At 40.6% G+C, this 16,035-nt stretch overlaps 1 protein-coding gene and 1 long non-coding RNA gene across 2 annotated transcripts in view; one reads left to right on the top strand and one right to left on the bottom strand.

The window, feature by feature from the left end:
- The window catches only part of LOC131753461 (uncharacterized), a 93,230-nt gene that overhangs the window by 40,024 nt on the left and 37,171 nt on the right, over positions 1 to 16,035 (bottom strand). The window lies entirely within an intron of this gene.
- Positions 11,711 to 12,628, top strand: OR6J1 (olfactory receptor family 6 subfamily J member 1). Its single transcript, XM_059058779.2, is given in 3 exon segments — positions 11,711 to 11,744; positions 11,747 to 12,165; positions 12,167 to 12,628. Coding segments are annotated over 3 exon segments (915 nt in total).

Below are 16,035 nucleotides of genomic sequence, written 5' to 3'. Positions count from 1 at the left end.
AAAATAAATAAATTAATTAATTAATTAATTTTAAAAATAAAATAAAATTACAATATAGCTAAAAATATTAGGACATGGGAAGAGAGATGGAAGGATAATCAATTTTTTTAACCTTTGGTAAGGGAGCATCTAGGAACACTAAAGTTGATAATACGAATAGAGATTCAATTATGTATTGTTAACTACATGAACAAAAAAGTAACTACTACAGTCTGGAGTTGGGGGGATCAGGGAAGTGGGAGGTACTACAGAAGTGATAAATTCCTCATCTTTGAGAATATAGCCCCGGACACTGTTGAAAGGTGATAAACCAAGGAAAAAGGCAGAGATATTACCGAAGACAGAACTATTAATTAAAGATATAATTGGGCTTCCCTGGTGGCGCAGCGGGTGGGAATCCGCCTGCCAATGCAGGGGACACGGGTTCGAGCCCTGGTCCGAGAGGATCCCACGTACTGCGGAGCAGCTGAGCCCGGGCACTACAGCTGCTGAGCCTGTGCTCTGGAGCCCGCGAGCCACAGCTGCTGAGCCCATGCACCACAACTACTGAAGCCTGCGCGCCTGGAGCCCGTGCTCCACAACAGGGGAAGCCACCACAATTAGAAGCCCGTCGACACAACTAGAGAAAGCCCGCGTGCAGCAACGAAGACCCAATGCAGCCAAAAATAAATAAATTAATTAATTAAATTAAATTTTTTAAAAATATATTTTTTAAAAAGATATAATTAACCAAAGGATGTTAATTAAAGACAAAATAGTCATGTGAACAATCCCAGTCAGAAAGTATTATCAGATGCTTGTTGTTAATTGAACTATGGGAAGAGGAAAGAAAATTTACTTTTCCCATCTTACAACCCTCTATAATATTTGAATTTTTTAATGTGTACTACTTCTATAATTTTTTAAACAAATTTTTAAAATATCTGTACGAGGATATACTTTATAATGTTTGTAACTGTGGGAATGGGAAAGAATCTAAATGCAGAGAGACAAATAGGAAACTGATTAAAATAATTTAAATTGATTTTATGTATTTACTGACATGGAAAGATCCCCACACTCTTTCAACTTTTTTTATTAAAAAAAAATCCAAATGCTAAATAACATGTACATCACGATCCATTATTTTAAAATCTGTGGTGTATATAAATGTGTGTATGCACAAGATGCTTATTCTAAAATGTGAATAATTATTGCAGCCAGGTGGTAAGAATGCAGGTGATTTTTATTTTTCTCTTTTTGCTTGGATTTTCTAAAATTTCCTATGAGGAACATAAATTATTTTGTAGCAAAAAGAAAACAAAAATGATATTTTAATACATTTTTCCTTAACTCATTCCATGTTTCTCCTGATTGAAACAAGGTCACAAGATTCTATCTGTAATTCCTGGCACAACTGAATATTTATCTGAGTCAGAATCTGTTTGACATCACCCTCAAATCAAAGTGTTCAGGTACAAAGATGTCCTTCAACCCACAATGATAAGAACGCAGTTTCATATTTAAAGCAGATAAAAAGAACATCATTTGCCCAGTACCTAGTGCAGCTGTGACATCGATTTCACAGCCAAGGAAAGGGGAACCTAAATTATCACAGATGACAACAAAGCACAAGCTGAGTTTGTCAGAGGTAGTTCATTGTCTAGGATGTTCATTTCAAATCGCTTTGGGAAGGGAAAGTTACTGCTGCTAAATTTCAAAACATCTGAAAATCTGTGACTTTTCCAGTCATAAAGAACAGCCCTGCAAACCTTGATAAGAAAGTTTACCTTGACTTCATTACAACAGATTTAACAGTGAGAAAACAAAGCCAAAAGGATTAGGTGCTAATGCTCTAGTGCAAATTCGGATCCAAAGCATTTTCATCACCTCGAAGCAATTAAGAGGGTCACAAATCACCACGCCCCTGCAATTTGGGACATTTTACTTCCAAGTAAAGGCTGTCCTGTACTTCAGAATTGTTTAAGTGACAAGAAGACACTTCAAAGGTAACAACAATACACTTCCATTCAATTTCACTTGTATTTTTTGGCCTTTGTCTAATCTTAATCAGATTTCTCTGAGAACCAGAATTTAGAAAATCAAAATAGTGTTTACCACAAACTGAAAAACTGTCTAAAGGGCAGTGCTGAAGTAATAATTATGGTAACAATTATTGAGCTTTTCCAATGCACCAGGCACTATATTAAGTACTGATTAAGTGCTTACGTGTTGTTAAGTACTTAATCAGTACTTAAGCACTTAATTAAATTAAGCAATTAAATCAGTATTTAAATGCTGATTAAGTCCTGTATTAAGACCATTTCTCACGTTGATACTCACAAAACCTCATGAAATAGGCAATAATATTATCTACATGTGGCAGATTGTATTTTCTAAATACGGCCACAACTATATCTCCCATCCCAAATGCTTTCCACAATGTGACTTTGCCAAAGTTCCTATCAACAGGTTGGGGCCTATATACCCTCACTTTGAACCAGGGCAGGCTTTAAACAACTGAGTATGGTAGAATGATGTCATATAACTTCCAAGGCTAGGTCAGAAAAGGCCTTGCAATTTCTACCAGGCTCTTGGGACGTTTGTTCTGGGGAAAACCAGCCACAACTTAAGAACTCCTAGTATAGTTAGGCCATCATGCTGTGAGGCCATGTGTAGATATTTCTAATCAATAGTGCCAGTTGAACTCCCAGCCAACAACCAGTCTTCACTGCCAACCATGTGAGTGGACCATCTTGGACATCCAGCCCAGTCAAGCCTTCAGATGATTGCAGTCCCAGTCTCATGAGAGACCCTCCAGATAAGATTTCCCAGCCAAGCCCTTCCTGAAGTCCTGACTCACATTTTACACCACCAAGTTCAGGGCACTTTGCTACACAGCAACTGTAACCAGAACACACCATTTTGCAAATGAGGAAATTGAGGCTTAAAGAGTGATTTGACTCCAGGTCTTAACTATCATTTTATCCGGCTGCCAGATGTTGGCATAATAAAGTTTGTACCATGCAGAAGATATCTCTCTCAAGTCACATGTATATTTCAATACATCCATCAGCAGAACACACTGTGGGAGGAAAACTGTGACTTCACTGAAGTGAAAGCAGTCTATTTCACTGCATTTTGTGATTAAGCGGTTTTCTGTTTCCATCTATTGATCTGTTAACTAAAATGTTGAAAACCTCTTACAAATTACTTTTGCTATTACAGCAGAGTGCTCCAATCTACAGTAGGCAAGTGTCCTAATAAGAGACATCCCAGGATATGACTCTCTGTCTCTCCCTAAAATCACTTCTAGCAGGTTGTGTTGACATTTCAGAGGTCAATTCTTGCAGAAGTTTCTCAAAGCATGAGCTATATGAACTCATGTCAAAGATTTTATTTAACAACTCATTAATTTATGAGGGAAACCTGTAAGACGTTACAACTAGCTTAAAGAAGCATTCAAAGAGCAATGACATTTATAGGGATACGAAATTCTGAAATGAATTTGCAAATACATGCACGCTGGGTCTACCTACAGAAAATTGTCAGTCGCATTCTAATAAACACAATCCGTGCGCTTTTCTACAGACAAGAATAATTTACATTATGATTAGTTTTCTACAATTTACAAAGTGCTAAAACATCTTAAAAACACTGGAAGGCAGAGATGACCTGAATGAGTGAGTTTGGACACTCACTAATTTTGTAATCTTTTTTTTCCCCATTTCAAAGTCCTTCATGATATTCACATTTTTATTGAGAAAGGATTAATAATCTAAATTATATTTATATTGCAAAATTTACTTATAGCAATTTAATACATGTACTTCTACTCCTTTGTAAACTTTACATTAATATTTAATTAATTGATTTATAACACTATATGATGCCAGGTAAAGCAAATACTAATCTTAGTTCACAAACTTGTGCATACCAAATTTAATTTCCTTGCTTTTTTTGTTGTTGTTGTTTTTGCGGTACGCGGGCCTCTCACCGTTGTGACCTCTCCCGTTGCAGAGCACAGGCTCCGGATGCACAGGCTCAGCTGCCATGGCTCAGGGCCCAGCCGCTCCGTGGCATGTGGGATCTTCCTGGACCGGGGCACGAACCCGTGTCCCCTGCATCGGCAGGCGGACTCTCAACCACTGCGCCACCAGCGAAGCCCAATTCCTTGCTATTCTTAAAACTCAGTTTAATTTCCCTAGACACCCCATTAACCTGATGGTAGAAATTAAATCTCAGTCAGTTCTGGGTTCTCCCACAAGCACACTTTTCTCCAATGTTGTGTCTAAGTTAAGAGGAAGCTGGGAGGAGGCAAGGAGGCCTCCTTTGCCCACAGGTCCTCTGGATCCTCCCATCTTGCCCCAGGTCATCAGTCCACAGGTAGCAGGTACATTGCTCCTCGTTCTCATCAGTGAGGCCCTTGCAGGCTGGCGGCCCTCCCTGCTATCTCTGTGCCCCTTTCAGACACTCTAGCCTTTATTACTGCACCTCTCTGAGCTGTGGGAAACTCTTTGATGCTCTCAAACATCCCACCTGCCTAGGAACTTAATGCAGCCACTTTTCCCCTAAGGTATGGCCACTGCCCTGGACCTTACCAGAAAGCAAATTACAAGTGCTCTCTGTTCGCAGACCCACAACTCTATGTGGAGTTCTGTCATCTCCCCCCTTAGACTCAGCCTGGGGTTGGGAAAGGGCAGAGTACAGTGCTCCTTCCCGGGGACCCAGCAGTTCTGAGCTATCCTGTTTTCCTCTTCAAGCCTCCTCTTTCACCTGTTATGCAGAATCTCAGGAAATAAGAAGCCTTGCCCTGACTCATCAGGTTTTTTCTAGGCCCTGAGTCCTAAACTTGAAAAGGCTTTATTCTGCCTTCTGCAATAACATTTCTTTCCCAGTTTCCTTACTGAAATGGGAGGAATAAGACAGCTTAGTGGGATAAGAAATACCCATAAAAAACAATGGTTAACAATTCAAACCTGTGATAACACCACATGGGTACTGTGCCAGATGTTTGAAAGACAAAGAAAAATATGATTCAATTTCTGATGTTAGGATTTGTCCACGGTCACCCAGCTAGTAGGGAAATACAGAGGAAAAACTGAAGAGTGATAATATTGTATTTAGTGCAATATCAGAATTTATATTTACATATGAGAGGAATGTGGTTGGGCTGGGGGTGGGTAGGAGAACTACTCAGAAAAGTTTTCTCATGGAAAACTCGATCTGATTTTTGCCAAAGTTAGAAAGGCATTTCAGGTAGAAAGAACAGCATATGTAAAGGTATGGAGGCCAGAGAGAACCTGATATTTTCAAGGACAGGCAGTTTGGTTGAAGACTAAGCTATGGAAAAAGAATCTTGGAAGAAGAAACTGGAGCAGTAGGTGGACCCAAGATCAAAAGGATGCTACACTAGAAAGCTTACATTTTACTCTGAAGGTTAATGGAGGCATCCAATGATTTTAGGCTGGAAAATATTATAACCTGTTTTGTGTTTTTAAAAGATCACTCTAGTAGAATGTGGGGAACTACAGTGAGAAAGATATTAAAATCCAAGTAAGAGATAAAAGAACCCAAGCTAAAGCAATAACAGTGGGGATGGAAAAAAGAGGAAATTTATTTGCAAGATATTTTTGAGGCAAAATTACAGAAGTTGGGGTAAGAGAGTAAAGGAGAGAAAGGAGTCCAGGAAAACTCCCCAAATTCTGGCTTGGGTGACCAAGGAAATGATGATACCATTCACATAAACAGGAATACACATGAAAAGGGCAAGTTTGGGCAGAAATGGATAGGGGGAGAGAGGTGGATGATACATTCACATTTTTTCATTCATCTAAAAGATATATGGTGAGAAATCATGCTGTCAACCCTGTCCCTCTCTACCGCAAACTACCACCTGCAACAAGTATTGTTTTATTGGTCTCTGGTGTATTCTTCCAGTCAGTTTTATTTTTATCTTTATTTTATATTGGAGTATAGTTTATTTACAATGTTGTATTAGTTTCAGGTGTACAGCAAAGTGATTCAGTTATACATATACAAGTATCTATTCTTTTTCAAATTCTTTTCCCATTTAGGTTCCAGTCAGTTTTAACACATTGGCTTTAAGGCACCCAGGTAGAGCTCTTCAGTAAATAGTTGGATAGGTGGTTCTGGAGTTTGAGAGAGATACCTGGGCTCATGAAAAATCAACTCAATACCAAAAAATCAAATAAGCCCATTTAAATATGGGCAAAGAAACTGGGTAGACATTTTTCCAAAGAAGACATGCAAATGACCAACAGGTACATGAAAATACACTCAACATCACTAATCATCAGGGAAACGCAAATCAAAACCACAATGAGATGGCACCTCATACCTCACACCTGTTAAGACGGCTATTGTTTTTTTTTTAAAAAAGGAAACAACAAGCATTGGTAAGGATGTCAAGAAAAGGGAACCGTTGTAACTTCCCTGGTGGTCCAGTGGTTAAGACTCCGTGCTCCTAATTCAGGGTGCCCAGGTTTGATCCCTGGTCAGGGAACTAGATCCCACATGCCACAACTAAGAGTCTGCTTGCCACAACTAAAAAAAATCCCGCATGCCACAACTAAACATTCCACATGCTGCAATGAAGATTCTGCACATGGCAACGGAGATCCCATGTGCCGCAACTAAGACCCAGCACAGCCAAATAAATAAATATTTTTTTTAAAAAAGGGAACACTTGTACACTGTTGTTAGGAATGGAAATTGGTACAGCCATTATGAAAAACAGTATGCAGGTTTCTTTAAAAATTAAAATAGGGCTTCCCTGGTGGCGCAGTGGTTGAGAATCCGCCTGCCGATGCAGGGGACACGGGTTCGTGCCCCGTTCCGGGAAGATCCCACATGCTGCGGAGCGGCTGGGCCCGTGAGCCATGGCCGCTGAGCCTGCGCGTCCGGAGCCTGTGCTCTGCAACGGGAGAGGCCATAACAGTAAGAGGCAGGCATACCACAAAAAAAAAAAAATTAAATTAAAACAGAACTACCACATGATCCAGCCATCCCACTTCTGAGTAAATATCCAAAGGAAACAAACAAACAAAAAAAATTTTAACTGTTAGGACCTCCTTGTGGTCCTCAAAGACCTTACTGGATGGTTCTTTCCACAGAGGGAGCCACACACTGACAGGGCTGTGGGCAGGCATTGCTTCCAGCTCCCTACACTTTGGGGGAACAAACTGTGGGCAAGACACTGACTGCCATGGTCCATGATCACTTCTCCAGGGACGCATAGTTGAGCAGCTTCTCTATCAAGTCCAGTGGGCTAGCAGCATGCAGCAGTAGTAGCAGCCCTTAAGGCCCAGTGCATCCAGGGTGTCCCCCTATTTCAAAGAAATATCGGCAATCTGTGTTTATTGCAGCATTACCCACGATAGCTAAGGAAACAACTTAAGTGTCTGTCACCAGATGAATGGATAAAGAAGATATGGTTTATATATATAAAATGTAAAAAAATTAATAAGCAGAAATCTCAGTTAAATAGAATTGAGAGACCAGAAGGAGGAGTTTTCATGCCCTGCGATGATAGCAAAGCCCAAGAGGAAGAATAAAGACTCCCTTTCTTTCCTGGCAAGGACTCAGCCAATGAAAAGTCATAGACGCTTTGATTACTATAGCCCTCCCAACTTCCTTTTCCTCTCTATAAAAGCATTTTCCTTCCCTTGTAGCGCAAGGATTTTCACATGGCTCGCCATGGTTGCAACCCCGAGTTGCTGATCCCAAATAAACCCATCTTTGCTGGAAAAATATCTGGCAGTCTATTTATCTCAGGTTAAAAATACAATGGAATATTATTAAATCATAACAAAGAAGAAAATCTTGCCATCTGCAACAACATGGATGAAATTGGAGGGCATTATGCTCAGTGAAATAAGCCAGACAGAGAAAGACAAATACTGTATGGCATCACCTACATGTGGAATCTAAACAAACAAACAAATAAAAAGTCCAACTCATAGAAACAGAGAGAATGGTGGTTTCCAGGGCCTGGGAGGGTGGAAGAAATGGGTAGGTATTGGTCAAGGGTACAAACTCCTAACTATAAGATGAATAAGTTCTGGGAGCCTAATGTACAGCACGGTGTTCATAGCTAGGAACATGGTATTTTATACTTGAAGTTTGCTAAGAGAGTAAATCTTAAGCATTCTCACCAAACATGCATACACAAAAATGGTAACTATGTGAGGTGATGTATGTGTTAGTTAACTTCATTGTAGTAATCATTTCACGATGTACACAATCATTACACTGTACACTTTAAATATATACAATTTTATTTGTCAATTATACCTCAATAAAGCAGGGGAAAAAATAATCCTAACCTTTTCATTTCCTTCCCTTATTTCCCTTTCCCCTAGGACCCCTTCTTCTGTCATCTCCTAGCCCCAGTGAGGTAGGGACCAGGGTAGGATTAGCCAAGGTTCTATATTACTTGTGATGGTTCCTTACATCCCTGTAATAATAGGACTGCCTAATATTAGACAGGAGTCCCAATTTCAGAGGAATAATTAGATTTATTACTTGAACTAAAATTAACTGTTATTCTTGATCTGAACAAACAAGTGAAAGTTTTGTTTGCAAAGTTGTAGTAACAGCCAAGAGAGTTGGGAAGGAGCTGAGTGAGGCTCCTTATACTAATTCTCCAGGGATCACAAGCATCATAAAACTTAGGAGAAGAGTAGATCCCTGAAGAAAACAAAGCTGCAATCCAAATCCCTCAGCCCTTATGTCACCTCCACAAAGAGATGTGTTTATTCCAGGAGTAGCTCATTCACTGTCTTACAGTGCTCCATTGTCTGCAGAAGAAATATCTCACAGAAACTTGCCCAACGTGAGAATGTAATAAAAGTCTTTATCAGTTGAAACCACCCACATCAGTTTAAAAAGAGGATGAAGGAAGATTCCACTAAATGATAACTGAACTCTTCCAAGGCTTTTCCCAGGATGAGCTTGCTGAACGTGGAAAATTTCAAAACATTCTGGACTCATCAGATCCTGTGAGCTGAATGATGACAAAGTCCAAGGAAACCATTCTCCCATCCGGGAAATGCCAGCTGACCATTCAGGATACTTTGGAAAGGAATAGTTATTCTTAAAGAATAAGATCTGCATTTAGAGCCCACAGACAATATTGCAAGCTCAAGAAATACCCATGTGAACCAGGTATCTTCTGGAATTCCGTGAGTAGTGTATGTGGAATGGCCTGACTGGGACTTCCCCAGAGGGCTGCCAGACACCTAACCCTGGGCCTGAAGGGTAATCTCCACCATCTGCAGAGGATGACAGAGCAGCAATGGCTTCCCCAAACCGTCCTCTTAATGGCATTTGTCTTTGATAATTTTTATAAGATGTGGCACATCAAGCACACACACTGGGTCTCATTTGTAACTTCAGCCCAACCGTCCAGGTCAATGCTAGGCAAGTCAACGTTTATCCAGGCAGAACCATTTAGTTACTCACATTGAGATTTGCCTGTCCCACCCTGTGCTTTGTGTAACTGTCCCCTTGGAAAACCGAAAGCTCTGGAGAGCATCAAGTCTGGGTGACACTCTTTTTTTTTTTTTTTTTTTTTTTTTTTTTGCGGTACGCGGGCCTCTCCCTGCTGTGGTCTCTCCCGTTGCGGAGCACAGGCTCTGGACGCGCAGGCTCAGCGGCCATGGCTCACGGGCCCAGCCGCTCCACGGCATGTGGGATCTTCGCGGACCGGGCCACAAACCCGTGTCCCCTGCATCGGCAGGTGGACCCTCAACCACTGCACCACCAGGGAAGCCCTGGGTGAAACTCTTAACGCTTTTCCTTAGAAGGAGAAGATCTCACCATCCTTCTAAGTGTGCTAGAACTCTCCAGAAGGCAAGACGAACCTCCAGGGCATCCATAGAGACTTTCCCACTGGCCACTGCATGACTGACCCTTAAAACAATGAATGGGGCTTCCCTGGTGGCGCAGTGGTTAAGAATCTGCCTGCCAATGCAGGGGACACAGGTTCGAGCCCTGGTCCGGGAAGACCCCACATGCCGCGGAGCAACTAAGCCCATGCACCACAACTACTGAAGCCCACACGCCTAGAGCCCGTGCTCCGCAACAAGAGAAGCCACCACAATGAGAAGCCCGCGCACCGCAGCAAAGGGTAGCTCCCACTCGCCGCAACTAGAGAAAGCCCCAGCGCAGCAACGAAGACCCAACGCAGCCAAAAATAAATTAATTAAATAAATAAAATTTTTAAAAGAACAATGAATGGTGTGAGTGGATGGTGTAGCCTTGCCCAGACTCTCAGGCTGCCAGGCAAGTCTCCCCTCTCACTCACCAAGCCTATAGGATAAAGGGAGAAATACCTGAATTCATGAAGTGGACCCCTTCCCTTTGTATCTGGAAGCCCCTCCCCCTGGCTGTTGACCTCCCATTTGATACAGGAAAAAAACAGAAGTTTATCAAGCAGCCCTATCTATGAGCTATATCCTTAGGCTAATCACAATGTCTTTTCATGGTTTATCTGTGCTAAGCTCGTGATTCAGTATGAACCCAGAGCTTTCTCCTCACCTTCCACTCCCATCCAACTCTTCCTCATCTTAGTCTCTATTCCCACTTCTCTTGCAATGTGTCCCACCAGGACTTCACCTAAATGGTCATGGAAATGACAGCACTTATTGAGGAGAAACTTAAAGGATGAACAGGATTTGAAAAGGCTGATGATTCCAAGTTGAAAGAATGCCATGTGCTAAAACATAGGTACATAAAATAAAGAATATAAAAATCACAAAGGGTTTATTGTACCTTGAGCCCATGGGAGGATGTAATCAAAGGAGACCGTGGATATATCGTATGAGGACAGATCATTAAAAATCTTAAATACCGGGCTTCCCTGGTGGCGCAGTGGTTGAGAATCCGCCTGCCGATGCAGGGGATACGGGTTCGTGCCCTGGTCCGGGAAGCGGCTGGGCCCGTGAGCCATGGCCGCTGAGCCTGCGCGTCCGGAGCCTGTGCTCCGCAACGGGAGAGGCCACAACAGTGAGAGGCCCGCGTACCACAAAAAAAAAAAAAAAATCTTAAATACCAAACTCTCACTAAGGAATTTTTATTTGTGCATACATTACTTGGATTTTTCTCTTTTTGATTGGTAAGAGTTGTGCTTCTCTCTCATAGATTTCCTCTTATCTTTTTATTAATCCAAATACTAGTGAAAGGCATCGAATTTTCAGGTAATATTGAATTAGCAATAGAGTGTCTATGCATTCTCAATCAGTTTACCTGAGGATATGGATCTGTGTAGTGAATGGCTAAGTTAAGCAAAAAGGTTATCAGTCTCAAATATGAACTACTTATGGATGAAGACCCATTATTAGAATAAAGATAAAAATGAAAGGTAGTGAAAGCAGGGTATAATGTTAGAGGAAAAGTAATTGTTGAGGAATCAGAAATCAAATTTTCGTTAACAAAAGTAAGCAAGAATAATTTTTGGTTTGGGGCCTTTCTTAGGCCCCCCAGCAATACCACTCTCGCCTCTAACACATAGACATACCAGGGACCATACATGAGACAGAGCCCCAAGTGAGCTCAATAAAACAAAAATAAAGGAATCCTTCAACTCAAAATGCAACACTCACCACTTTTTCCTATCAATTCCAAACGTCCTCAGATCCCCAGAACATCACGACTCCTGGTGCAGCACACCTCTGATTGGCCATCCACAGCAGAGGTCAGAGGAGCCATGGGGAAGCACACCACTGTCACCGAGTTTGTCCTGCTGGGCTCTCAGATGCCTGTGAGCTGCAGATGCTCATCTTCCTGGGGCTCCGCCTAACCTACCTCCTCACTCTAATGGGGAACCTCCTCGTGGTCCTCACCCTCATGGACAGGCGCCTCCACACCCCCATGTACTACTTCCTCCACAACTTTGCCATCCTGGAGATCTGGTTCACCTCAGTCATCTTCCCCAAGATGCTCTCCAACATCCTGACAAGATACAGGACCATCTCCCTGGCAGGTTGCTTTCTTCAGTTTTTCCTCTATTTCTTCCTGGGAACCACGGAATTCTACCTACTGGCAGTGATGTCCTTTGACAGGTATGTGGCCATATGTAAACCCTTGAGTTATGTCACCATCATGAGCAAAAGGGTCTGTGTCCAGCTAGTTCTTTGTTCATGGATGACAGGATTCCTTATCCACCATTGTTCCAAGTTTCATCATATTTCAGCAGCCATTCTGTGGCCCCAATATCATTAATCATTTCTTCTGTGACAACTTTCCACTCCTGGAACTCATATGTGCAGATACAAGTCTGATTGAGCTTCTGGGTTTTATTTTAGCCAACTTCAGCTTACTGGGCACTCTGTCCGTGAAGGCCACCTGCTATGGCCACATCCTCCACACCATCCTGCACAACCCCTCAGCCAAGGAGAGGCAGAAAGCCTTCTCAACCTGCTCCTCCCACATCACTGTTGTCTCTCTCTTCTATGGCAGCTGCATCTTCATGTATGTCCAGTCAGGCAAGGGTGGCCAGGGTGAGGACAGGAACAAGGTGGTAGCTTTGCTCAATACCATGGTGACCCTGATGCTCAACCCCTTCGTCTGCACCCTGAGGAACAAACAGGTGAAGTTTAGGGAGCAGGTGAACAAGCTCTTCTGACAAAGATGTACCGGACCTGAGAGGAGGGGAGGAAGTTACCTCCTTGCCTGAACCTCTGCAAACGCAGCTTCTGTCCTGATCTCCATGAACTATTCCCTCCTAGACAGTTTTCAGCATGTCCTCTAATCTACAGTGGTTTCTCACATGCATCATTATTGGCTCACGCAGTCTTCTCAGAGTACAGAAAGCTCAGCGTACCACAGCTATGTGTGGTATGTCTTAATGTTTCTGACCCTAGCCTATACCTGAGTTTCTTAATCTTGCCTCATTTTTAAGTTATAATTATAAACTTAGCATACCTCTTCACTAGAACATTTTAAAACTGATAAAAATATTCTCAGTAAGAATATATTCATGATAGACTTCAGAAATATTATATATACAGAAAAATTATTAGGTGGAATAGCCAAGAAATGTTGAACAAAAAAAGTATCAGGTATTAAAAACAAACAAATACAACAGTGGAATTGTATACTCTAGAAAGATAATGCAGAGTAGACATAAAGATCTAATAGATGATTAAGGTAGACTTTCTAATCAGTAAAGAAGGTCAAGTCAATAAACGATGCCAAGACTACTGGCTAACCACATTAGAAGACTTCCTTTAAAAAAGATTGAGGTCTAGTACATAGCTGGTTATTTGGGTGGGGGAAAGGTTAGAGCAGAATATCAATTTAAATGTGATACATACCTTAAATATTTATTTGAAATTAAAACCTAGAAACACATATGTACTCACTAGTCTATAAATATCCTTTTCTTTGAGAATGAATACAATGACTGTTGTAGTATTTCTTGTTTAAACCACATTCATAATATGAAAGTTCAAGATTGGTTTCAGCAGCACAAAAATTGTAAAGATGCTTAAGAAACTATCTGTGAGCAGAATTCTAGAATTTTCGCTTTTTGTTTGTCTTTTGCCAGTCTTCACAGTCCTTGCCCACACCTTAGTCAACAATTTTTTTTTTCAATAGTCAATTTATTGGTCAACTTTTAAGTCAATCATATGTAATTCACTATATTAACAGATAAAGGAGAAAAACCATATGATCATCTCAATAGATGCAGAAAAAGCATTTAACAAAGTTAACTTTTGTTAACCAATAGTCAATTCCAATATGGAATCTATTGAAAGGAACTGACTTCATTTTCATAAATAGCTTTGTTTTTATACTCGTATTTCATTGGCTTATCTTTATTTAGTTAAAATGTCATTACAATAACAAGTCCAACTATTACATCAAGGTTTAGAAACAAACAACTGATTCTTGGCACAAGCCAACTGGTAGGGACAATAATATGCATGGGTACAACAGACGCCTACTAGCTGCAAAGCTAGTAGCTGCAAAGGCATGCGGTGGACATCAATGATGTTTAGAAGCAGTATAGCACAAAGACTGAGAACAGATACTATAAACCTAGGTTCAGATCTCAGCTACCTATTAGCCATTTGACCTTGAGTAAGCAATATTTCTTTGCATCTCAGATATATATGGAGATAATAATAGTATCTACCTCATAGAATCCTTATAAATATCAATGTATTAATATATGTTAGAATGCTTAGCACAGGGCTTGGTACAAAGTTAAGTACCATGTTAAGTGTCAGGTACTATGTTTTACTGAAGGAATAAGCTGAATAAATGAAGGTAAATGAAGAGATTACCTACTACCTTGAAGAAAAAGTTGTTAGATCCTCACCTCATCTCTTAAACTGAAATAAATTCAGGATGAATTAAGTAGATAGATATAAACCATGAAAAAGAAAATCTAGGTAAAAATTATTTTATTAAAGACATGTAGGAAGCTTTTTTGATGGAAGAAATATAAAAATAAGTTTACAAATTTGGCTATGTAAAATTTTTAGACTTCTTTATATTAGGAAAAAAACCATAAATGCTGTAATGGCCATATGTACTTTCTATCTGCCTGCATCCATTTCCCATTCTTAAAGTAGTAGGTCCCTGATCTTTCTCAGTAAGGCCCTTCCCCCTCTTAGTTCATGTAGCTGGGGTGGTGGTGACTTCACCCCCAACCAGTCAGAGCATGACCATGGTTATTGGCTCAGGAATGGCCATATCACTAAAATCAGGCCAGTGAAACCAAACAAGTCTCGATTCTGAGATACTTTTGGGAACTGGTGGAAGAGTCTCTCTGCTGGACTTGAGGTTGGGAGAAAGTAGGGGAAAAAGGAGAGAAGACACAAATTACCAATAAGGGGAATAAGAAAGTAGATACCACTATGAATTCTATAGGCATTAAAAAGTAATAATGGAACATTATGAACAACTTACGTTAATGTTTTTGACAACTTAGATGAAATGGATAAATTTCTTGAAAGACACAAGCTACCAAAGCTTACCCAAAATAAAATAGATAACACTAGCAGTCCTATATCTTTTAAAGAAATTGCATTTGGGGCTTCCCTGGTGGCGCAGTGGTTCAGAGTCCGCCTGCCACGCAGGGGACGCGGGTTCGTGCCCCGGTCCGGGAAGATTCCACATGCCATGGAGCGGCTGGGTGTGTAAGCCATGGCTGCCGAGCCTGCGCATCCGGAGCCTGTGCTCCTCAGTGGGAGAGGCCATGGCAGTGGGAGGCCCACGTAACGCAAAAAAAAAAAAAAAAAGAAATTGCATTTGTAGTTAAAAACTTCCCAAGAAGAAACGTGCAGGCCCAGATGTCCTCATGGTTAACTCTACTAATTACTTTAAAAAGAGATAATACCAATGTTATAAAACTCTTTCAGAAAACAGAAGAGGAAGAAACACTTCCCAAATTAACCTATGAAGCCAGCATTATCCTGACCAAAATCAGACAAACATATTAACAAGAGAGAAGTTACAAATATCCCTCAGAACATAAATTTTTAAATTCTTAAAAAAAACTTTAGCAAACTATTTCCAACAACATAACAAAAAGGTAATACATCCTTGACCAAGTGGAGGTTATCCCACAATTACAAGATTGGTTCAACAACCAAAAGTCAATCATATGTAATTCACTACATTAACAGATAAAGGAGAAAAACCATATGATCATCTCAATAGATGCAGAAAAAGCATTTAACAAAAGTCAACCCCCATTCATGATTAAAAAAAAAAAAACTGGATAGCAAACTAAGATAGAAGAGATATCTTAGCAAACTAAGATAGAAGAGAGTTTCCTCTAGCTGATAAAGGATACTTATGAAAAACCTACAGTAAAATACTAAATGGTGAAAGACTGAATGCTTTCCCCTAAGATTAAAACAAGAACTTTACAACTTCTACTCAACATTGTACTATAGGATCCCAGCCAATGCAATGGTAAGAAGAAGAAATAAAAGGCATGCAGACTTCTCATGAAAGGATGTTGAATTTTGCAACCGCTTTTTCCTGCATCTATTGAGATGGTCATGTGATTTTTTA

The sequence above is a fragment of the Kogia breviceps genome, chromosome 3, assembly GCF_026419965.1.
Source record: "Kogia breviceps isolate mKogBre1 chromosome 3, mKogBre1 haplotype 1, whole genome shotgun sequence".
Classification (NCBI taxonomy): Eukaryota; Metazoa; Chordata; class Mammalia; order Artiodactyla; family Physeteridae; genus Kogia; species Kogia breviceps.
The sequence above is the reverse complement of the archived record's forward strand: the minus strand, read 5'-3'. Positions and strand labels throughout refer to the sequence as shown.